This window comes from Mesoplodon densirostris, chromosome 19 (assembly GCF_025265405.1).
Source record: "Mesoplodon densirostris isolate mMesDen1 chromosome 19, mMesDen1 primary haplotype, whole genome shotgun sequence".
In the NCBI taxonomy this organism is placed as follows: domain Eukaryota; kingdom Metazoa; phylum Chordata; class Mammalia; order Artiodactyla; family Ziphiidae; genus Mesoplodon; species Mesoplodon densirostris.
In genome coordinates this window covers 53,823,869-53,848,338 of record NC_082679.1, presented here as the reverse complement: position 1 = coordinate 53,848,338, position 24,470 = coordinate 53,823,869, and the positions used below count along the sequence as shown (strand labels likewise).

Here is a 24,470-nt window from a genome sequence, read left to right as displayed (position 1 = left end):
CATTGAAAACATCTCGGCAGCAGTAGTCTGGACATGTCTGAGTATAACCTTCTGGATGCAGTCTGTGAGGGAGCAAGTGCAGGGTACCTTCCTGTGAACTTTGACCTCTAACAGGTGGGTGTAGGCTCTCTTGAATGTGGTTTCTGTGACACAGCTCATCCCACTTTAGAACCAAGACTGGAAAATCTGCAGCTGGGGGAGGGGTTGGGCTGTCAAAGCCGACTTTCTGGTAGCCCCTTGCCATTATGGCTTAGGATCCAGAACAAAGAGAAGTCAGTGTTGCTGTTACTCTGATGCCTCAAACTGCACTGGTTCCTGCTGACAGCAGAGAGGTCTCCAGGGGAATTCGGACCTTCCCCTTTCCCCGGTTTTCCAGCGTACACACCTGCTAAATGCCTGTGGGATGCCAGTGCTGAAGTTGCTCCCTCCTGGCCTAGCTGCAGTTCTGAGAGGGGGAGCCGTAGGCTGAGGCGCTCTCTGCGGTTTCCTTCACAGCAGAATAGAGACAGCCAGCAGCCACTGCCCAGAATCTGGCTCTTTCCTGCCTGCCTCAGCTTTCCCGAAAGCCTGATGGATGAACTTTAACAGCAGAGATGGGTCCAAGGTCAGGGTAAATCTGCCTTCCTGAAAATTGCAATGGAGTGATGCCAGGATTATGCCACTAAAGCCCCATTTCAAGGTGGGGAGTGAGTGTGAGACCCCACATTCCAGGTTCTAGGAACCAAGTGCTGGTCTCTCAGTGATGATGAGCCTCCGCATGTTTTGGTTGCTACTATAAATGTGTCGTTCACTTTGATTCAGTCTCAAATACAAGATGGGTAATTTTGCTTTTGAGGCCATCAAATTAGGAAATCATACACCGTGTTAATGATCCAATGCAAGCAGACATAGAAGCTTTCTCCTAAAGCATAATAGCACAGGTGAAATTTTGCTGATATTCATTTAAAGGGGGATTATGACTTTTCCTTTTCTAGAACCTTTTTCACTGCTCTGCGGCAAAAATCATTTTCCCATAGACTTCTCAAAGTGACTTGTTGAAAAGATGGTATATTCTGTTAATACTGTCAGAGCTGTAGGCTGTCGGGGAGAGATGGTGTACAGAGCCGTGGTGCTGCCCAGATAAAATGGGGAACCCTGGGTTGCTGAGAGCTGATTGGCAAATTCCCCAATTTAGAAGTGTTCTGAACACCTTTATTCTACAAACATCTGATTCTCTCCCACTAATTGGTTCTGTGATCCAGGTGACATTGTTGAGTTTATCGAGTGTCCACTGTTTACAGAACTATATCCATGTGCTAGAGAGAGATTTGGAGACCCAGAACTTAAGTATCCACACGATATAGAGCCTGCAAAGGGAAAGTCATGTTTCTCCTCAACATCTTTGTTAGATTCCCCTCAAAGCAGAACCTTAGGTAAGGCTTTGAGTGCAGGTGGTTTATTTGGGGAGGTGTCCCAAGAAGCAAGAGTTGAGGGGGTGGGAAAGGTGAGGCAGGGAAGGCAGAAAAGCCAATACAAGAGTGCACGCACTTCCAAGGCCACCTGAGAAGCATTCAGTGTACCTCCCAGGACTGCCTATGTGAGGACAAGAGGTTGGGCCATTTAGCCACCAGCTCCTGCCCGCCACAGCCACTCCACCACAGTGCTTCTGGCATGTAGGCAAGGTCAAAGGACACCCTGTGGCCAGAAATGGAAAGCCTCCAGGTGTGTGGTTTTGGTGAGATGTTGTCCGCAGTGGCTCTGAGCTTCCTCAGAGCTGACCAGTGCAGCAGCAGCTGAACGTAGAGCCCTCAAGCACCGGTTACGGAGAGTAGCAGTGCCGTAATGGGGAAAGAACAGGGGTGCAGTGGAGACACCAGCAGGAGGTATCCAGTTCAGAGATTGGGGGAGGGGTCTGGGAGAGCCTCCTGCAGGAAGTGGTTTCTAAGCTAAGGCAAGACCAGATGAATGGGAGGGGGACCGGGAGAGGTGAACTGCAGGTGTGGCTGGAGTGTAGGTTGCAAGGGGAGATGTGGCGAGAGAAGATCAGGAAGAACTCTGCGAGCGAAGGAGTTTAGACTTTATTGTAAGAGTAATTAGGGGTCAAGGAGGAGACATGAACCAGAAAGACGTGATAAGCTTCATATTTTCAAAAATTCACGATGAAGACAGCATGTAGGATAGATGCCAGGATGGAGCAGGTGAGTGATGGTGGGACAAGACAAAAGTCAGGGAGACAAGTGAAGAGCCTGCTTAATCATCCAGGTGAGAATATAAAAATGAGAACCAGGACAGTAGCAGTGAAGCAGGTGAGAAGGGGAAAGATCTGAGCCATATTAAGTTTCTGCCTCCCCACTTATGCTCTGTTCCTGGTAAAATATAGTCTGTGTGTGTTGATGGAGAGATTGTTGTAGGGACTGTTATCCGGAAAAGAATCAGAAGATATGAATCGAAAGCTCATAAAGAGCTCTTTGGAAAATCCTTAAGCAAATTGGGAATAAAATAGCTGTCAGACAATCTCTCCAGTAAATTCTCGCGTTAGAAGCGAGACGGCACAGCGCACCACACGGAGTGTCAGAAAAGCCTTGCTTTGCCCTGGATCTGCAGCTTCTGTTGGTTTGACCTTTGTTGTATCATTTAACCTCTCTGCACTTTATGTGTCCAACTGGAAATGAGGACAGTGATGCCTGCACAGCCTCTTCTGGGTTGATCCTAAGCTGACAGCCTGTAGTAGGGTATGACCACAACAGGGAAGCTAATGCGAGTGTGGAGGGTAATTGTTCAGCCCCAAGAGTCTCGTGTTTGGTGTGGACACTGGCCTGTCGGCTCATTCCAGGGCAGAGGTAGTGAGCCACCCCTCACTGGCACTGTGCTGCAGGAAGGTGGGATTTCAGAATGGTTGGTGAGACACAAGATCATCTTGAAGTTCCTCCTCCAACTCTGAGACTCAGTGGTCCTCTTTCACGGGCACTAGGGAGAGTAAGATGAGAAATGGCTATGAAACACTTGGATAATGAGCCTTCTAGGCAAGTGAGAGGTATTATTATTGATGTTATCAGTAGGCCTTGTGATGTTAGCTCAGAGAATTTTTAAATGTTTTAACCCTCTTGCATATCCCAGTAAAGCAGAAAATGACTTCTAGTTTCCTGTATGCTGGTATATAACTTGTTTTACTTTCTAAAGAGACCAAAAGCCATGTTCATTCCATACTTCCTTCCCCCAGTACCACCTTCTTACTAGCTGCATTCTATCTTGCTTATTTTATCTCATACATTTAACATTGACTAGAAACATTTGACCTGCCAGGACTTGAACTTGGACATATGGGGTTTCTCCCACCATCCACGACAGCATAACCAGCAAGTGGAGCACAGGCTGTACATTCGCTGCTTTCAGGATGAGGAATGTTCTCCGCCTCCTGGGAAAAACCAGAGTCCTGACTCACAGGAGTTGAAAGGAAACTGATCTTAGGGTCTTTTTAAGATACTGTAACTCTTGCTCATCAGTGTTGGGATCTGGTTCTCTTTCTCTTGAAAGGATTCCCTGGGGCTTTAGTGCACAGATGATGACAGTGATTCAGGATGGATAACATTTATTGCACCTTTACTCTTTGCCAGCTGCTGTTTTAAGCACTTTATATAGAGGATACACTACAGCCCTGTGAGTAAGCATTCACTTTGTAGATTAGGAAACGGAGGCAGATGTAGTTAAATACCTAGCCTAAAGTCACATGGTTCGAGCTGGAATATGAAGCAAGGCATGTGATTGTAAAACCATGTCTGAATCATGCTGCACTTCTCCCTCCTTGCAAGCAGAGACCTGTCTGTCATACAGAGCAGACAGAGGTCTTCAGGATTTCCTATCCCCAGGTCGTTAGAGTGGTCAGAGGTATTGAGCAGGAAGAGTGCATTAGAATTCTGGTCTCCTTCCTGTGCTCTCCACAGCAGACAGGAAGTACCCGGGATGCAAACATGGCTCCCATTAAGATAAATAGCTTGAATCTAGGGAGGCCCGTGCCAATCAGAAAAACCATTAATCAAGAGATTAGAGTTTTATCTGTTACATGTTTCATGTTTTTGCCTTCCCTAGGTTAAAAAGATCAAGTGGCATGAGCAGCCTTTTGGGAAAAATAGGAGCCAAGAAGCAGAAGATGAGCACCCTAGAGAAGTCCAAGCTGGACTGGGAGAGCTTCAAGGAGGAAGAGGGCATTGGCGAAGAACTAGCCATCCACAATCGAGGGAAGGAGGGGTAAGAAGTGGTGCATTCTATTCTCTCAAAATCCTCAAAACCCTGGGATAGTTCGTTGCACGTGCGCCACCCAATTTAAGTAGGCAGGAGCTTTTCACGGTAAAATGAAAAACATGAGTTCTTTGGTTTGTTGTTGAAGCTCTGTTCTAAAGTGGGCAGGTCCTGTCGGTGAGGAAAACATTGGGGTGACAGGAAGGGGGTGGGAGGGCACGTGAGCAGCACTTCTCTCGGGGAGGGGCACGTCTGCCAAGCTGAATTTGCTGAATTGCAGCTCCCATGAACTGTAAGTCACCTCGTTTGTTCACATGGTCAGATCTGGCTCACCGTATCAGCCTCGGCCTCATCTGAATTATTTGGCCTTCTGAGAAGCCAGACAAGCTCAGTGCATCAAACGCAGAGTCAACAGAGTGCCTAGGTGTTGTCGGGTATTGTGGGATTTTTTCTCTGTGTCATTATGGCCTGGGGTGGGGCTTCACCTTTGGCTTCAACCTATGTGACACACCAGCCCTCAGACAGCATCTGGGCCATCACGTGCACCCTGTTCCTCTTCGCTTTGGAATACAAAGAGGATGTCCATAAACTGTGTACAGGAATGTCCTGAGAGAAACGGTGTTCATTGAGTACTTAGGAACCTCAGGAGGAGCCAAGAACAAAGTTACTACCGAAGTGGGTCCATGGCTCAAGGTCCACACCCCCCGCCCCTAACAGTGAAAGGAAGTGTGCGTGGCCCATCAGACAGCCCTGGTACTCCCCATGCCTGCCCCTCTCCAGCAGGGGCTCTCCCTGCAGTCGCTGTGCATCCCTGAGGCTCAGCTCCTTCACCAGTAAAACTGAGATAGTAATACCACCCTTAGGGTGGTTGTGAGGCTCTCGTGAGACAAAACATGTGATATATGTATCATGCATATATGTATATAGCACAGGCAGACCTCAGAGATATTGCAGGTTCTGTTCCAGACCACCGCAGTGAAGCAAATATCGCAGTAAAGTGAGTCGTGCGAATTTCTTGGTTTCCCAGTGCATATAAAAGTTATGTTTATACGATACTGTAGTCTATTAAGGATGCAAGCATTGTATCTAAAACACAATGTTCAAGCCTTAATTAAAAAATACTTTATTGCTAAAAAATGCTGACAATCATCTGACAACACAAGATTGCCACAGTCCTTCAATTTGTTAAAAAACACAGTATCTGCAAAGTGCAATAAAGTGGAGCACGATAAGAAAGGCATAAAGCCCTGTCCACATAAAGCCCTTTTCAGAGCGCCTGTCACTGTCACTTAAAGGTGTGTATTAAGTGGTAGTCATTTAGGTTATTTATAAGCTAAATTATAATAAAGACAGGTGAGGGATTTTTTGGGGGGGTCATTTTTCTAGATTAGGTTTCATGAGTATTTGAATGAATGTAGAAGCTGATCAGTATATTAAAAAAAAAAAAAATGTCTGGGGCTTCCCTGGTGGCACAGTAGTTGAGAGTCTGCCTGCCGATGCAGGGGACACAGGTTCGTGCCCCGGTCCAGGAAGATCCCACATGCCGCGGAGCAGCTGGGCCTGTGAGCCATGGCCGCTGAGCCTGCATGTCTGGAGCCTGTGCTCCGCAACGGGAGAGGCCCACGTACCGGGAAAAAAAAAAAAATGTCTTTAATGACTTTATGAGCTTATTTAACTACCAGACTTCTAAGTCCATCTGTCAAAGATGGTTTGCCATAGGACAGAGGTAGAAGTACCATAGCCATCTGGGGAAGGGCCCACAAGAAAGCACAAGCAGGAGTCAGTGTTACCTGCAGAAGGCCTCTGCTGCATGCCCTGAACCTCCCCACTCTGACTCAGCTCTCGTAACTCAGCCCCGCCGCTTCTCCGTGTTTGCCTGGTGATCTCAGGCAGCAAAGGAACTGCCAGTGCGTGCCACACTTTACTGCTTCTCTGAGGATTGATTATATGGGTTAGACGGTGTTCATTCTGTTAATAGAGGTCTTATAAAAGTAAGGAGTGGTGCTGTTGAAGATAAGGGAGAGATAAGAAAATGTAGGCTGGAAGAGAAAACAAGATTAAAAAGGACATCTGCCCAATGAGGACTTTTCAGGCAATGGAAAATCACATAACTGGGTTAGGGAACAACTAATAGCATACAACTTTTAAGCTCTTTGCTTTTCCCTCTGTCTCTGAGCCTCTTCCGCCTGGCCAGATGATTCCACGGATCTGATTGTATTTTTCCAATGCAGATCTGATGACTTCTGTGCTCTGCCTTTGGCTCTTCTCACCTGCCCTCTCTAGTGCCCACCCCAACCCTAGTCCAGGGAAGGAACTATTGCTCTGGTTCTTACCTTGGCTAAGCATGAGAATCTTCTGGGGGTTTTTCCAGAGTTACATGACAAGGGCACCCCTGTGCACCACTGAATCAAGAGTCACAGATATCTGTGTGGTGTGTGTATGTGTACACACACACAAACACACACACACACACACACAATGGAATATTACTCAGCCATAAAACAGAATGAAATTTTGCCGTTTGCAACAACATAGATGGACTTGGAGGGTATATGCTTAGTGAAATAAGTCAGACAGAGAAAAACAAATACTATATGATATCACTTACATGTGGAATCTAAAAAATACAACAAACGAGTGAATAAAACAAAAAAGAACTTATAGAGAACAAACTTAGTGGTTACCAATGGGGAGAAGGAAGGGAGAAGGGGCAAGATAGGAGTAGGGGATTAAGAGGTACAAACTACTATGTATAAAATAAATAAGCTATATGGGAATATAGCCAGTATTTTATAACTATATGGAGTATAACCTTTAAAAATTGTGAATTACTTGAGAATTCTCTGGCGGTCCAGTGGTTAGGAACTCCACGCTTCCATTGCAGGGGGCATGGGTTCAATTCTTGGTCAGGGAACTAAGATCCCACAAGCCGTGCGGCTGGGCCAAAAAAAAAAAAATTGTGAATTACTACATTGTACACCTGAAACTGATATAATATTGTACAGCAACTATACCTCAATTTTTTAAAAAAAGAGTCACAGATACTTGTATCTTTAAATCACTCCTCAGGTGCTTCTCATGCACAGCCTGGATTGAGACTCACTAGACCACAGCAACTAAATTCTAGAAATGAGAGCAAGACAGTCAGCTGCTGGGTGAGCCTATCCAGCACGTATGTAACTTAGAGAGCTGACTTCAAAACAGGGACTGTCGAGAAGGGCAAGAAGATTTCTACTGAGAAGTGTGCCCAGTGCCACAGTGTCAGAGGGTGGGAAGCACAAGCCAAACCTGAAAGGTCTGTTTGGTCAGGCCCACAAATTCTCTTACACAGTTGCCAACGAGAGCAAAGGCCACCTGGGGAGAGTCTGCTCTGAGGGAATATGTGGAGAATCCCAAGAAGTATTACCATGGAACAAAAGTGATCTCTGCTGAAACTAAGGGGGAAAGGTCCTATTTGATAACGTCTCAAAAAAGCTACTTATGAGTAATGATTGGCCTCTACCATATTTATTATGAGACTGTGACATTTTTACAGATACCATATTTAAATTGTTCTCCTATACAAGAATCCAGATCATGGATAGTGATAAAAAATATTCCTGTAATACAGTCCTGACTAAAATAAGATGGAATTGAGGTTAAAAGATTATGTTGTGCTTTTTGTGTTTTGATAGTAATTCTACTTCAGTAAGTGCTATCCCATCTTTCCCCTTGTAAAGCTTTAATAGAATTTGAAGCTACATTGGTCAATATTGGATTATTATTGTCCAATTTTTAAATTTTATTTATTTTATTTATTTTTGGCCTCATTGGGTCTTCATTGCTGCGCACGGGCTTTCTCTAGTTGCGACGAGCAGGGGCTACTCTTCATTGTGGTGCATGGTCTTCTCATTGCGGTGGCTTCTCGTGTTGCGGAGCGTGAGCTCTAGGCACGTGGGCTTCAGTAGTTGCAGTATGTGGGCTCAGTAGTTGCAGCACGTGGGCCCTAGAGCATGCGGGCTTCAGTAGTTGTGGCACACAGGCTCAGTAGTTGTGGCGCATGGGCTTAGTTGCTCTGCGACATGTGGGATCTTCCTAGACCAGGGCTGCATTAGCAGGCAGATTCTTAACCACTGTGCCACCAGGGAAGCCCTGCTGTCCAATTTTTTAAAAGCAGTTTTGCTGTCTGAAAATACTCACATAAAGAAGCAAAGCACCTTAAGAAACAGCAGGCAGGGCTTCCCTGGTGGCGCAGTGGTTGAGAGTCCGCCTGCCGATGCAGGGGACACGGGTTCGTGCCCCGGTGTGGGAAGATCCCACATGCCGCTGAGCAACTAAGACCGTGCGCCATGGCCGCTGAGCCTGCGTATCAGGAGGCTGTGCTCCGCAACGGGAGAGGCCACAACAGTGAGAGGCCCGCGTACCGCAAAAAAAAAAAAAAAAGAAAAAAAAGAAACAGCAGGCACAGGACCAGATCTGCAAAGAATTTAGACAATGGAAATATCAGAGACAGGTTTTAATACAATTATGCCTACTGTATTTAAAGAAGTAGACAAACTTGAAAATATTTGCAAGAAGAAGAAACTATAAAAAGTGGCCTAAAAGACCCAAACAAAATTTCTAGAAATGAAAAATTTAATAACCATAATTTAAAATGATAGGGATAGATTTAATAGTAGTTAGACCAGCAGAAAAGAGAAATACATGCACTGGAAAAGAGCCAGAAGAAATCATCCAGAATATTGTTCAGAAAGACAAAAAGACAAAAAATAAGGAAGAGGGAAGTTAAGCCTCCTGGAGGACAGCATGGGAAGAGATGAGAGACACCTCTTTACAGACTTTTCAAAACTCAAAGAATCCCAAGATAAATAAAATAGAAATCCACACTGCAGAGTGAAGTTGCAGGAAACCAGTGACAAAGAGAAAAATCTTAAGAGCAGCCAGAAAAAAGAGATTTCTTTGAAGGAGGGGCAGTTAGACTGACAGGTAGCTTCTCAATTAACAGTACTTTTCATAACATCCCCAAATTGGAAACAACTCTGATGTCTATTTGTAATAGACAAATAAAGTGTGATGTGTTCACACACTGGGATACTCTTTACCAATTGGAATGAACATGGGTAAATTTCAGTAACATAATAACACAAAGAAGTTCATGCAGTATGGTTCCATGTATTATATTTATTTGTTTTAATTCCATTTGTATGAAGGTCAAAAATGGGCAAAACCAAAAATGGGCAAAAACAATGTGTCCATTAGGTCAATTTGTGAAGAAGCAAGCCACAAAAGAACGCACACAGTATATGTCTATTTATGTCGAGTTCACAGTTAGGCCGTCACCAGGTCAAGGAGCCAAATGCTGCCAGCCTTCAGGAGGCACGTTCATAACTTTCACCCAACACCCACACCCAACACCCAAGCCCAGCCAGGTGTGAGCCTGCCCACGTTTCCACTTCCCTTTCAAGTTTCTGTTCCTCTGACATTACAATCTAGTTGTGCCTAATTGTGAATCATTATAAAGCAAGCTCTCCCAGTACAGCTTGGACTTCTGTAGGGCGCTCATCTTCTGCTTCTTGGCTTGCTATATAATGATTCATCTGCCTTGCCCATTTTATACTCTGTGTGTATGCGTGTGTGCATGTTTGTTATATTTTACAATAAACTGAAGTGCAATTGAATTCAAATCCTGGCTCTTCTACCAGCCTACCATGTGCTCTAGCCCCAGTTTCTTCATCTGTGAAGTAGAAACTCTTCAGTATACTCCCAGGTTTATAATGGGAATTAAATAAGTAGGGGAAATGTCTGGCATGTTTATAGATAGGATCCCCCCAACCCCAAGTCTCCACCCCCTCTTCTTTCTCCTGTCTGCCATTACTGACCACGCCAAGCTTAGGGCCTTACTGGAAGGCTAGGTGCTTTATTCTTCTAAATCCCTTCCTGGTGTATTCCTGCCAAGCCTTCAGGAACACTTCCCACAACCGTGGCCAGTACAGCTTGGGGGCATCTCCTCTCTGTCTCCCAGGCTGGCCTCTCTTCCGTCTCTGGGCTTTTAAAGTAGGGAAGTCCCAGGACTGAGTGAGGGGCATCTGTCGTTCCTCATATTCTCTCCCCCAGGAAAGCTGATTCCATGTCTTAAGTACTATTTTCTGCTGACGACTCCCAAAAAAGCTCTCCCCTGCCTGACCATCCCACTGAGCTACAGACTCTCGTAGCAGCTGTTTAGTTGACATCTCCATTTGCATGTCCAAGACATTACATGAAACTTAACATCCAAAACCAAATACAGATATCCCCCACTTTTCAAAAGCTTGCTTACACCACTTTGCTTTTGCGAAAGACCTCTACATTTTCTCCCTAACTGAAAGAAATCTGAAGAGGATTTCCGTTCTCGCCAAAAGGCAATTGCTTCTTCACTTCACGCCATTTCAGCTAAGAGAGGTGTTAAAGGGACGCTCTGCTTTCGGATAGCTTGAGATACCTCTGCTTGCTTGCTTTCCATAAACAGACTCCTTCCTCAGACTTCTCAGAAAACGGCACCATCACCATCCACCCAACTGATGAAAGAAAGCCCTAGGAGCATCCTCTCTCCACTCAGTCCTGAAAGTCCGATAGACAATTCTGTCATGAAGTATTTTGGTCCATCCTTCTGTCCATCCCAGCTGCCTGCAGTCCGGTACAAGCCACAGGCATCTGCTCCGCTCCCTGCTTCTGTATCTGTACCTTTCCTCCATTCTTCTCTGCATCACAGCCAAAATGATTTCTTGAAAGTACAAACCATTTTTCCTCTCTTCCCTGCTGATTTTAAGTAGCACTTAAATGAGTGTTCACCTCCTTACCCTGGCGTTTGCAGGCCCCCCCTGAGCTGTCCCCTGCCCACCTCTGACCCTCTCCCCTGCTCACGGCGGCCCAGCCCCTGCACTGCTCCTCCGGGTCCTCCTCCACGGTGGGCTCTTGTTCTGTCGCTCAGATGCCACTCTCACTCTCTCAGAGTAGCCCCACCTTAGGAACCCTCCATCAAATCACCCTCTTTGACCTTCTTCATCATATTTATTGTCAACTGATACACGTTGTCGTGTTTTTCATGTACGGTAAGCCCCGAAGGGCAGGGTATGGTTCACCACCCCGCCACCAGGGGGGTGCTAGAAGAGCACCTGTCCCAGAGCAGGCGCTGAGCCATTGCACTGTCTAAATGCACATCCCACTAGCTGTCAGGCAGCCATGGCTTTGTTTTGGAACCTAGTAAGATTGGAATTAACCACCCAGAAAGGAAGGGCATGACAAGTCAGGATGACATCTCTACCTAGGCATCATTTTCAGACAGCAAAGTTGGTTAAAATGCCTGTTCCAAAGAGGTCAGCTGCACAGCAAAGAATCGCTGCTTTTCCTCTGAGCCGTGGACTCCAGGGCACAGTCCAGCATTTCAGTGTCACCAGTCGGCAGTCAAAGCCTTTAACATTGCTTCCCTCTATTCCTATAACTGATCGCACTAGGTTCCCTGGCAGCGTTCGCCATCAGCAGCGCGTCTCTCCAGCACTGCTGAGGTAGAGGCCAGCAGGTCTGGGGGGAGGGATCCGTGCAGAGAAAATGAGAGCAATACGGGCTTGGTCTCGGCTGCTGCTGGCAATCAAATTGAAGGTCATGGAGCTCGATGATCGGAGACCAGGTGTGTTTGTGATTTGGAGAGGCGTGAAGGAGAGAGAAAATAATTTTCTTTCTCCAAAGAATCTATCTCCATGACCCCCAAGAGTCGCTCTTTCAGAACGAGCACAATCTTGAGGTGAGATGGCAGGAAAGCAGTGGACAAGAAAATTAAAATCACCACCCTTTCACTTTGGCCCTCGAGGTGTTTGTGAGTCATCCTCTTGCACAGGGCTTGTGTGATGTTGAGCAGATCGCTTCTTTCACTTGCACTTCTCAGGGCAAAGAAGTGCACCTCTTAGTACTTCCATCACAGAGCTTTATTCCAGCCTCAGACAGCCTGCGCTGCCTGTTGCTTTCTGGTGTTGGTCCACTTTCCTTCTCAGGTTTATGCTGCACAGAACACCTGCTGGCTGTGCTGGGAGCATAGTGATAACGCAGCCCTGAAACATCCTCCGTTATGTGCCTGCTTCGGATTTCCCTGCACCTCCCTGTGCTCTTTCTTTTCCTGACCAGTGGGCAGGACACCTCTCATGGGCGGATGTGACTGTTTGGCGGAGCTTTTGGAGATCAGCACACCCAACTGCTTCACAGAACTCTGCCTTCTTGGGGTGGATGGGCGTCCTTTCACTTGCAGCCTGGTTTCCCAGAAGTAGGTACTAACATGTTCTCTGGAAGCATTTTCTACCCTTCTCGTCCTCTTCTTCTGTTTTTCCTTCCCTCCACATTGGCCTAGATCTCAAGAAAATTGGTGGCAGAAAAGTAATTTGGGCTTCAGGATCAAAAAGATGACTGAGCCTATTGTGTCTAACCTGGTTCTGAAAGGGAAGGCTTAGAAAATCCCTTAGGTTTTGGTGCTATTAGCATATTTTATTAATGACAGTGAAGAGCTGCAGCCTCTTAAATGGGCCACATAAGGCAGTAGTGGGGGGAAGGGGTGATCCCCTCTGCCCTTCCCAGCGGACTGGGCTGAATCAGTCTGGGTCCCCAGGAGTGCTGGGCACAGACCAGAAAAGAAGCCTTGCACTTGTCAGCTGGTTGTTCTCTTCTGGGACCGTAACCCGCTTAAGGTGCCTGAAAACTTTCTGAGGCTCAGTTTAAATAGGTCGTCCACTCGGGCCACCGTGGACGAGGCAGCCTTCCCCACAAGCCCTTCCTCTTTCTGGGGCATTTGGTCTCTTGGTCCCTGTTCCAGCTGTCCCAGTTTCTGAGGCTTTATAGTGATCCAGTCAGGTCAGAAATGGGAAGCAAGAAGCGCACAACACTCATAGCCATTTTTGGTTTTATTGTTTACAAAGTACTTCTCATAGTTCCATTGTACTGTCAGAGGGGTGTTGTAATTTTTATTCCTGTTTTACAGAGAAGAAAAATAAAGTATCTTGCCCACAGTCACACACATAGTAAATGTCAGAGCCACCCTCATCCTTGGCACCTTTTCTGTCTTGAGGGTGGGAGGAGGATGTCGAGTAGAAGTGTTGTTCCTGGTCAGCCCTTGGCCACAAACCAAAGCCATCACAAGGATCCTGTTAGCAGCTGCAGATGCTGTGAATGGGGGAATGAAGTCGCCAAACCTGCCTTGATGGCCTTTGTCTGGGTTGCCCTTGAGAATTGCATTCTGCATATGTGCCCCTCTTTGCTGCCTGAGGCGTTCCCTAAACCTGAACTCTGCCTGCACCTTCTTGTTTAGCACCCAGCCTGGCTTCGCTCTTGTTAGTCTCAAGGTCAGCTGGACCCGGCACCGCTTCCGGAACCTGCAAGGCATTATTCATGCTCAGTGAGCATCTTAATTTAAGTATCACTTCCTCTTCTTTAAAGGAAAGTCTAGAAGAAAGACCACAAATGCTCAAAGCCACATACTTCCTCTTCTTTCCGCCCCCAGGCCCGCTCTCTCAGGTATCCCTGGGTAATGGCTCTCTTGAAACATGCCCTAAAGTCGTCTTGAACCACGGCTCCCGCATTTTTTCTGTGGGAGCTTCGAGAGAGGCAGTTAAAGCGCACGCTGTCAAAACACTGATCCCCATTGTGATCTTCACCAGGGCCTGTGGGCGGGGGTGGGGAGGGGTGACGGCTGTAGTGTGACAAAGCCCGTCAGTCGACTTGGTTAAGAGTCCCCACTGGGGAATCATGGGTCCCTTGGTGGTAGACAGAAGATGAATTTGTTCTGTCATGTGTCTGCTTACCGGCCACGGTCTTTCCTGCTTTCACACTTTATCAAAAGGGGTCCACAGTGTCTGTGGCTTCCCCATCTGCCGGGGAATCTGAAATTGAAATTTAACCAGGCATCCTGTATTTCACTTGCTAAATTTGAAGACTTGACCTTGAGGGCTTATGTCAAGCCTACAGGCAGGCCCTGCCCTTGTGTTTCCAGCCATTCTGGCCCCTCCTTGGCGATTTTGACACAACAGCTGAGTTCCTGATCCCAGACCAGGTGGTAGTTACTAGTTGTTGATAACGTGTGTCAAGAGAGCTGACTGTTCCCCTTGGATTGATTGTCCTCAGAACCCTGACAGAAGCTGGCTTCCCAAAATGATGGTGACAACTCTGCCGTTGTATTGAGCACCTGCTCTGTGCTAGGCATGATATGTACACTATTGCATTTAATCCCCACAACAGCCCTTCAGAGTAGGAAGGATTAAGGATGATTACCTTTTTTTGGGGGGCGGGCAAATTAGGAAACAGAATTAGCAAGGTTACGTGGCTTACCCAGAGACACAGCCGGCAAGCCGCAGGGTCAGGATTCAAGCTGCGAGCTGCCACCCTGTCCGTAGTGAGGTATAGGGTTAGTGGCCGCAGGCCTGGCTGGAGAGCGGCTGGGCTGGGCTGGGTTGCTCCTCACAGGGTGCTGTGGGCAGCAAGCGAGGCCCTGAACTCAGCAAAGGAACACAGGGTCCTGAACCTGTTAACGTTCTCACCCTAAACGTAATGGCCTTGTAATGACAGATGCACATTTTCTACAGTGCAACAAAGGAAAGATTAGTGCAGAGATTGAATTCTGCCTCCCGTTTTCAGTGGCAGTTTTGCTCTCTCAACAGATTAATTAGCAGCAGAGATCCCCTCCCGCCAGGCAAGCGGCAGCACAGTTCATGGCCAGAAGGTGCACGAAAATGCAGCTGTGTCTCCTTCAGCGGCCAGCCTTCTCCTCGCAGTGGCTGCTGCTTCAGCCCCGTGCTTCCTTCCCAGCCGGCCTGGGAGGCCGACGGAAGCCTTGTCTGCTGAGCCTGGCCAAGATGAGGGGCAAACCACCAGCTTTTAGGGGACCCTGTGCGTGAGCCGTGGATGGCAGAGGTGCTTGACCTCGTTCCCTTGGAGGAACTTAAGGAAAGGCCCCTCCTGTCGTCCTCGCAGAAGCACCCTGGCTGCATCTGGGTGGAGGACACAAGGAGAGGTGGGAAGGGGGAGGGGGAGGAAGGAGCTGCAGGCAGGGAAATACCTTCGACGGTGAGCGCTCTGCGCACCTCAGCCCACTTCACCTTCCCTGCGGCCCCCGGAGGTAGTTCTTACTGGGTTTCTTCCATTTGTAGAGGCACCTTTTCCCACATTTTGATGCGTATGTGCAGGGTACATAGCTTTCTCTCCCCACCAACTCAGCGCACCGCCAAGGCCAGGAAATGTGGTGTCACTATTTTGCTGCTGAGAAAAACAACGCTCCTTGACCAGCATGGTCCGCTAATGTCTAACCAAGGCAGGCTCTGAACCTGGGCTTGAGGGAGCCCCTGTTCTTTCCTTAAAATCTGGTTACAAAGTTGCAACATTTTCTTGCCTTCAGCCTCTAATGTACTTCCCCTTGATAAGTTTGTTGGTTTCTCTTTTTCATTCTATTTTCACTCCCATCTGAACCAGAAACGTCCTTGTTATAGACTAAATGGGAGTGGTCTGGATGTTCCTGAAATAGTCGTGTTGTCCACTCTGGGCACCACCTGTGGTCATCCGTTTGTGTTTGCTGTAACCCGATGATCCCACAGGCCCAGTGGACCCCTTCACACCGGGGTGAAGGGTGCGGGGGGACAGGACAGTGCAGGGGAGGCATTTTCTTTTACTGCCTCTGCTGACAGATATCTACATTTTCTTCCAGGTACATTGAACGGAAAGCTTTTCTAGACCGAGTGGATCACAGGCAGTTTGAAATCGAGCGAGATCTCAGGCTGAGCAAAATGAAACCCTGATGTGATGAGGAACCTACAGCAGCTTAATCCTGTTTACAACGTGAGCTTTTTGTGCGTCTTTGAAATGTTTCCCGTGTTTCCCATTGACTGTTTCCCAGCAAGGTCTTTTTTTTCTACATTGAATTTCTGTCTTTGTATCTTGATCTCATGTGATGTCATTCATTTTACTTTTAATAGTTTGCCTTTTAGAAACTAAAAATAAAAAAGTACAGGTTGGTCCTGTGAGAGGCTGGTGGTGAAGCCGACAGCACTCACCCTGCCTTTGTTCTGCTATGACGTCCACCAGGCCAAGCCGGCGCCTCCCAGGCCTGTCCCGGCCGCCATGGTGGAGCCACTGACCAGGCTGCACGCTCGTGAACCCCCAGAGGCTGTAGGGCGGTCTCTGAGGAGGCTCGCCAGTGTTGGGGGAGCACCAAGGCCCTGGGCAGCTCCGTTCTCGGTTCCGCTCCTGCTTCTCTCCTGACCTCTTTCTCTCTCCTGGATGGGATTCCTATTTGCTGGTATAATGTGAGGCTGAAAATAAGGATATACTATTGCTGCATTAGAGATTTTTTCCTTCAGCCATTTTCATGTTCTCAAAGTCGACTTCACGTGTGCTCTCACGTCAGTAATGCTTTAATTTTTGGTTTGTCAAAGAAGACTCCAAAGGACCTTTTTTTTTTTTAACTCTTTAGGAAAATTTAAATTCCAAACTTCATATTAATAAAGCAGTAAACACCACATCCTGCCCCTGTGGGCGGGCGGTGGGGATGTCCTGAGTAACACGGACAGGTTTGGGGGGAGGTAGGGTTCCAAAGACTGGAATTCAGAATCCTGCCTGGACATCTACCAGCTCTGTGACCTTGAGCACAGTTCAGCTTTCTGAACCTTCATTTTCTGGTCTGTAAGTGGCCTGAGTAATACCAGAACCTCACAGGGTCGAGATGAGCCAGTGACATGTGCAGGGAACACGCACAGGTCTCCCCCTGCAGTCCTCTAATATGTGGGCAGAACCTCATGCAACCAAGACCTGATTGTCAGCCGTGCATGGCTGTGAGGTTATGACCCTCATTACTCACTGAGGCCAGGCTCGGTGGTCGGGCTGATTGAGGTGTGTGCGTCTTCAGTTGAGAATCATCTTTTCTGTCAGAGTCTTCTTTGAACCATAGCCCACAGTTTTTAAGAACAGGTGGATAGTATTTTATCTAGCTCTTCACATCCACACTTAGTGAAAACTAATCTGCCTGACTCCCAAAGGAAGTGACATCTCTTTATCTAGGAGTCGGGAATTGCCAGGGAAAATGTTTGCAGGAAGTGGGGGCCTGAGTCAGCGCTGGGAGGCAGCTCAGCCCTTTGCCGGGCACCGCGCGCCTCCCTTGTCCGTGGCATGGATGACTGAGGAGGGCAGCCACGGGTACTTCCTGCTGGTCTGTGGAGTCCGGAGAATCCCTGAGAGATGAGCTTCCTGGCCTTGCTCTTGCCTTCAGTCTTTGTCTTCTTGTCCCAGATGAACGCGTCACATTTCCAGAGCACCTGTTACCTTCCCATGACTGAAAAAAGCTTCCCTAAAACAGCATAAGGTCAAAGAATAAAAACAGCCTTCTCTATGTGTTCTGTTCACCTATTTCCCAAGGAACGCAGTCCTCTAATTAGGAACTCTGCATGAGGTCCCTAGGGGAGAAGGGCCGCATTAAGAACTAAGTTGAGTGAGCTGTGCGCCAGTGGAGCTGAGGAGGGGAACTGGACTAGGAGCCCAGGGCCCGATTTCATGAGAACTGACAGGCCCAGCAGGCCAGCTGGTAGCTGGTACTGCAGAAGGATGCAGCAAACCTCCCTAGAAAAGAGTGGCGTGATGGTGCTGCTGGTAGCCAGGCAGGGACCAGGAAGGCCAGGTGACAGGGCTCTCCAGGTGCTGTGCTGCCTGTTGGCCTCAGCAGGACAGAGAAGGTGTGTGCGGCGTGGCTCTCTGGAGTGCGGTCTTCTTCTGGTGTTTGATATCAGTCTTTAGCCAGAACTGGAATTGCTCAGGCATGTTGGGTAAGAGTCCATGACTTTTTTTTTTTTAATCCCCAAAACCAATAAACAAATAGGAATTGGTGTAAGATGGGGGAATCCTGGGGAAGGATTCAGAAGCTCTTAGCTTCATCAATAAATGATGCGGTGGTTCCGTGTGCCTGGTGCTTCCTCACAAGTTATCTGACCAGAAGAGGAAACTTGCCTGAGATCAGACTGCGAAACTGCCAGCGATCACACCTATGTCTTACGCCTAGAGGGCAGAAGGCAGGGCGCCCTGCAGGCAAGATGAAACAGCCTCTCACCGCCTTCTGGATCCCAGCTCCTGGTTGGAGGATTCACGTTGGAAAGGAAAGATTTGAGTGCGAGGGGACAGAGCAGCCAAAGATGAAGAGATGCTTCCAGTTGAGAAGAATGGCAGCTGGCACCCTCTGGTGCCAGAAGCTTGTGTCAGAAGTCCACCAAAGGCTTGGGCGCACTGGCTTCAGCTTCCAGTGCTCTGTGACCTGGGGCGGCGTCTGAACCTCTCTTTGGGGAAGAGTGCTGCCTCACGTAGACACCCTCAGGCTTTGGGCACACAAGCCAGTGGGGAGGCATAAGCCCTGCCCCAGAACCAAGCTTCTGTGCTACACGGTGTAGGCAGTGTTGCCCTCTCCTCTTTGGGATGCTGCCTGGTTTCAGCGAGTGAGGGGACGAGGGGCTGGTGCCCAGGTGACAGTACCTTGGAGAGTCGAGGTATCCTAAATGCCATCCCACTGCACCTCCTTCCCTGGGCACACAGGTGTACCCAGGGTTCCTGCTTCAGGCTTTCCTGCAAAGTCTTTTCTTTTTTTCTGCAGCTTTTTTTTTCATGCCCTCTTAAGGCAACTTAGATCCAACAGGACCACCAGATGCAATCTTTTTTTTTTTTTTTTTTTTTGCGGTACGCGGGCCTCTCACTGTTGTGGCCTCTCCCGTCGCGGAGCACAGGCTCCGGATGCACAGGCTCAGCGGCCATGGCTCACGGGCCCAGCCACTCCGCGGCATATGGGATCCTCCCAGACAGGGGCACGAACCCGTATCCCCTGCATCGGCAGGCGGACTCTCAACCACTGCGCCACCAGGGAGGCCCCAGATGCAATCTTTGTGCACACGAAGTTGACCACTGAGGGAAAGTGGGCTGTGGAAGTCCGGAAGATTCCACCCTGGTGCCCTGCAGCCTGGAATTGCCCAGTCCCCAGAGACTCTCCTTTCCAGGGCCCCTCTCCATGGTCTGCTGGTGAGCTTTCATTGTTGTACCCTCAGAAAGCTGATGGTGTAGACAGATCTACGCTCAAGTAAGGGACAAGGTGGCTGTGTCAGGGAGGGAAGGGAGAAATGTAACATGAGGAGAACACTGTCAACATCTTACAGTGGGTTTGGCGTCCTGCCTCTAACCTTAGATTGTAGCCCTGCCATCCGGGTTGAGTCCCTCCCTCTGTGTCTCAGATTCCTTGTCTTCAAAAGGTTTCTGAGAATGCTTAATAATCCTGCTCTGCCTACCTCACAGTATTTTATTAAATGAAATACGTTATCCAAGTGTTAAGTTACTCTAATTAAATTGCACACTAAAGGCTCCCCGCTCCCGAAGACAGCCAGGCTTCTGTGAGTATAAATTAGCACCGCCTTGAAGAACACTTTGGCGATGTCTCATGAATCTGGAGCTGCACTCGACCTGTGACACAGCAGCTCTGCTCTTGGCTTAACGTCCTAGAGAAGCACCAGCATGTGCACAAGGAGGCAGGCTCGTTGGTGACAGTAAAACCCTGGAAACCCCGCAGTGCCCATCAGGAGAAGGGGCCAGTTGTGAAATAGCCACGCAGTGAAATACAGTACAGCCATGACACGACCGGGCCAGGGCTGCATGCCTCAACACAGATGAACCTCTTAAGCAGCATTGATGCAAAACACCTAACGTACAATCCCAGTTATACAAGTTCAAAAGCATGTGAACATAGAGGTGATGGTTGCCCAACATTGTGAATGCACTAAATGCCACTGAATTGTACACTTTAAAATGGTTAAGTTTATGTTATGTGAATTTCACCTCAATAAAATTTTTAAAACATGCGAAAGATACTGTCCTTTGACTCAGAATAATATATATACTATATAATTATATATATTCATATATTCATTCAATATAAATATATATAAACATGGGTGATAAACACTAAATTCAGCATTGTGGTTACCTCTCATGGGATTGGGATGGTTATACAATAAAAGAAAGATAACAGAGGAGCTTCGTTTAATGATGTGGGTTTATATCTTCAGTTGGGAGTTGGGGACACAGATATTTCTTATATTATTCATTATACCTTTCTACTCTATTTATCTGTAATATTTCAAGATAAATTTTTTTGAAAGAAAGACAAGCCCACATTTAAATTTGCATCACCTCAGTCAGTCTCCTTAGGGAGAGATAGCCAAGGGATGGGCAGTTCAGGGATGGAGGGTTGCCATGGTGATGAGCTTGCTGGGTGTCGAGGAGCTTTTTCTGCCTCCTCTTCTGGGCCAGCAGGCATTCCAGAATGATCCCTCCAAGCTGCTTTTGAGACATTCTCCAGGAGATGAGTGATTCACATAGGTGAACTACCACGTGCCCAACCCCCCCCCCCGGCCCCAGCTCCCCTTTCTCTGAAAAGCAGGTTGGATGGCTGGGGGAGCTGAGGGGTCTGTACCAGGCCACGTGCCCTGTCCCAGCACAGCTGATGGTGTGATCCCTGCCGATCAGCCTTCCCCTCCCCCACAAGGCTGCACCGGTGCACACAAACAGGCCATATGCTAGAAAGATGTTACCGCAGGTCTTGACTTGTTAGATGCAAATGAATGGTTCCTGACCTGGATAAATGAGCTTGAAATTTAAAGACACCAAAATGAATTACAGTCAATGTCTGAGTTTTCTAGTGGAAGTTATGGAGCTGCCTGTTTTCAAACTCTGCCCAGCATCCTGAGCTCACCCCCTGGGGCCCTGGGCCACAGCTGTAACATAAGGCCGCTGTGGAGGTGTGGCCAGCTCCTCAGGGTGCGGAGGAGTGTTGCTGGGCCTCTGCAGGGAGGGAGGGAGCTATCCTCTGACTAGCCCCACTAATCTCTGGTAATGATGTAATGCCTTACTTCTTCCAGTTAACACCTCTACATTAATAACCGAAGCCTGCCCAAGTTTGAGGCACCCTGACTGACAAATAAGACTTCTTTTTAAAAATAAATTTATTTATTTGCTTATTCATTTTTGGCTGTGGTGGGTCTTCGTTGCTGCACTTGGGCTTTCTCTACTTGCGGTCCGTGGGCTTCTCACTGCAGTGGCTTCTCTTGTTGCAGAGCATGGGCTCTATGCGCACAGGCTTCAGTAGGTGTGGCACACAGGCTCAGTAGTTACGGCTTGCAGGCTCTAGAATGCAAGTTCAGTAGTTGTGGCTCACGGGCTTGGTTGCTCTATGGCATGTGGGATCTTCCCAGACCAGGGCTCGAATCCATGTACCCTGTACTTGCAGGCGGATTCTTGACCACTGCACCACCAGGGAAGTCCCTGGGAGACATTTTTTAAGTCTGGAAGCTCTTTGGGTGCCTGAGGTTTCATCTGTGGCAGGGTGGACCCTCTCTGTCCCAGACACCTCATCAGATTGCCTCATCTTTGCTGTTGTCTTTAGCTGGACCTCACAGTTCTGTTACAGCCCTGCCATTGAGCTCCATTACAGGGCCTTTGAATTTGAGGCTGGTATCCTGAGACACAGGGAGGGGAGCCTGCCCGTCCCCGAGTCACACACACACACACCCAGCACTGCTGCACCAACAGTGTCTGGTGTGACCTGTGTGTGCCCTTGAGACCACTGTAGACAACTGGGGGTAGAAATGATGTGAATAAGCATCATTGTAGAGGCCTATTCTGTCTTTGCAGTACAACTGTATTTTTTAAAATATTGCAACTACCCCACATGGTACAATAAATACGTATTTTGTTTTTTGTGCAGTTCCTGGCACAAAACCCCTAAACCCCTTGGAATTTACTCTCTTTGTGTGCTAATGAGAGGACTCCTGGGGGAGCCCGAGTGTTGGGCTGGCCAAAAAGTTCATTCGGGTTTTTCCATAAGATGTTATGCAATGGCTTCCAACCCAACAGCTTCAGGATGGGATCTGGTCACCAGGAAAACCACACCTTTGACCCCTTAGAGCTTCCAGCCCCACCCTCCACCACCACCCACCACCCACCCCTCTATTTCTGGGGAGGAGAGGGAGGCCAGAGATCAGTCAATCACCAATGGCTAGGGACTTCCCTGGTAGCGCAGTGGTAGGAATCCACCTGCCAATGCAGGGAACACGGGTTCGAGCCCTGGTCCGGGAAGATCCCACATGCCACGGAGCAACTAAGCCCGTGTGCCACAATTACTGAGCCTGTGTTCTAGAGCCCACGTGCCACAACTACTGAAGCCCACACACCTAGAGCCCGTGCTCTGCAACAAGAGAAGCCACTGCAATGAGAAGCCTGCGCACCGCAACGAAGAGGGGCCCCTGCTCACTGCAATTAGAGAAAGCCTGTGCACAGCAACGAAGACCCAACGCAGCCAAAAATAAATAAATAAATATTTTTAAAACACCAATGGCTAATGATTTACTCAATCATGCCAACATAATGGAACCTAAATAAAAACCCCATAAGCAGAATTTGGGGGAGCTTCTAAGTTGCTGACCACATCCACTTGCTGGGCACAGAGACTCCTGCTCAGGACCCTTCTGGACCATTTTCATTTGACTGTAGCCTTTATAACGTATTTTTCTTAAGGAGAGCGTCTTCCTGAGTCGGTGAGTTCTAGCAAATTATCACACGTGATGGGTGGTTGTGAGCTGGGCGGCAGCATGGACAGCAGCCTCGGCAGCCCATTCGCAGCTGGCGTCTGAAGCGGGGCGGTCTTGTGTGGCTGAGCCCGTACTATGGGATCTGCGCTAACTGGGTAGATAGTGAACGAACTGAACTGAGTTGTTGGACATCTCGTTGGTGAGATTTGGTTGGACCCCACATTTGTCTAACTCTTCCCTTAACGCCAAGCATCTGCCACAGGTGACTGAGACGCAGTGCGATATAGTCAAGACACCCTTGCTGGAGAATCAGGACACCCTAATCCCAGCTCTGCTGACCAGCTGGTGCCCTCAGGCATGTGACTTGGCCTCCTCTGCCCCCATTTCTGCATCTGTAAAAGGAGGGGGGTTAATAACTGGCGGCATTTAACACTAGGGATCTGCATTTTGAACAGGCAACCCCATGATTCTTATGCACTCTGAAGTTTGAGAACCACTGCTTATGGCCTCCCTACCTAGAAAAAATGTAAAAGCCTCCAGCTATGTATTTAGGAAAATTCCATGTCCTTTATTCTTGCCACTTCAAATAATTCAAACTCCTAAATTCCTGATGCACCAGCAAACCATAATGAGTAAGCCCAGGTTTCCTCCCTGGCATCTGCTGAGACCCACCTGCAGGAACTTTCTCCAACCTTCAGAGGCCTTTGCAGGGAAGCTCCTTAAAGTCATCAGTAACTTGGAGAAGCAGCTGAAGTAAGGCCTGGGAAACAAGCGAGAAATTCACACTACAAAATCCACCCAAGTCCCAGCAAACATGGCTGAAGAGGCAACACTCAGCTGCCAGGTTGGCAACAGATGGCAGGACCCATGTGCATGCGCACACATGCTCACCACGGCTAAGCCGAGCGTCTAGTGTGTCAGCGAGGTTGCCCGGCAGCTTGGAGAAGACCCAAGTCACCAGAGGCACAATGCTTCTGTCAAAACAGCCCTGCACGAGGCAGATGGCCCCAGCTCCCAGGCCAGCTCGGCCAGCACGTGGCCTTCCTGCTAGTGGGAGCTTTGTCTGCACTGGGCTTGACTCTCTTCCCCCTCCCGATGTACCTCTTTTTTCTTCTGATTATCGAAGGCAACCATTCATTGTTGGAAAATTTGGAAGCAGAAAAATTAAAACTTAAATCTCCCATAGTCTTACTAACAGGGAAAACTGCTGTGTACATTTCGGGATACTTTCAGTCTGTTTCCCTATGTTTTTACATAGCTTTTCTTAACACAACTGGAATTATACTCTACCCGTGAAGCTCAATACAGAAGCTAGTAACCACATATGGATATTTTTTTTTCTTTTTTTTTTTTTTTTTTTTTTTTTTTTTTGCAGTACGCGGGCCTCTCACTGTTGTGGCCTCTCCCGTTGCAGAGCACAGGCTCCGGACGCACAGGCTCAGCGGCCATGGCTCACAGGCCCAGCCACTCCGCGGCATGTGGGATCTTCCTGGACCAGGGCACGAACCCGTGTCCCCTGCATCGGTAGGCGGACTCTCAACCACTGCGCCACCAGGGAAGCCCCACGTGTGGATATTTTGATTTAATTTTAAATTCATTAGAATTCATAATTCAGTTCTTTGGTCACACTAGCTAAAGATTTCAGCTGCTCAGCAGTCACGTGACCAG

General features: G+C 48.1%; 1 protein-coding gene across 1 annotated transcript in view; it reads left to right on the top strand.

Moving 5' to 3' along the window:
• The window catches only part of CFDP1 (craniofacial development protein 1), a 138,394-nt gene extending 118,325 nt beyond the window's left edge, over nucleotides 1-20,069 (top strand). The window contains exons 6-7 of the mRNA XM_060084288.1: nucleotides 4,066-4,224; nucleotides 15,905-20,069. Coding sequence (XP_059940271.1) covers nucleotides 4,066-4,224; nucleotides 15,905-15,995 — 250 coding nt within the window. The 3' untranslated portion in view covers nucleotides 15,996-20,069. The remainder of the gene's footprint in view (nucleotides 1-4,065; nucleotides 4,225-15,904) is intronic.
• Nucleotides 20,070-24,470: the final 4,401 nt, after the last annotated feature.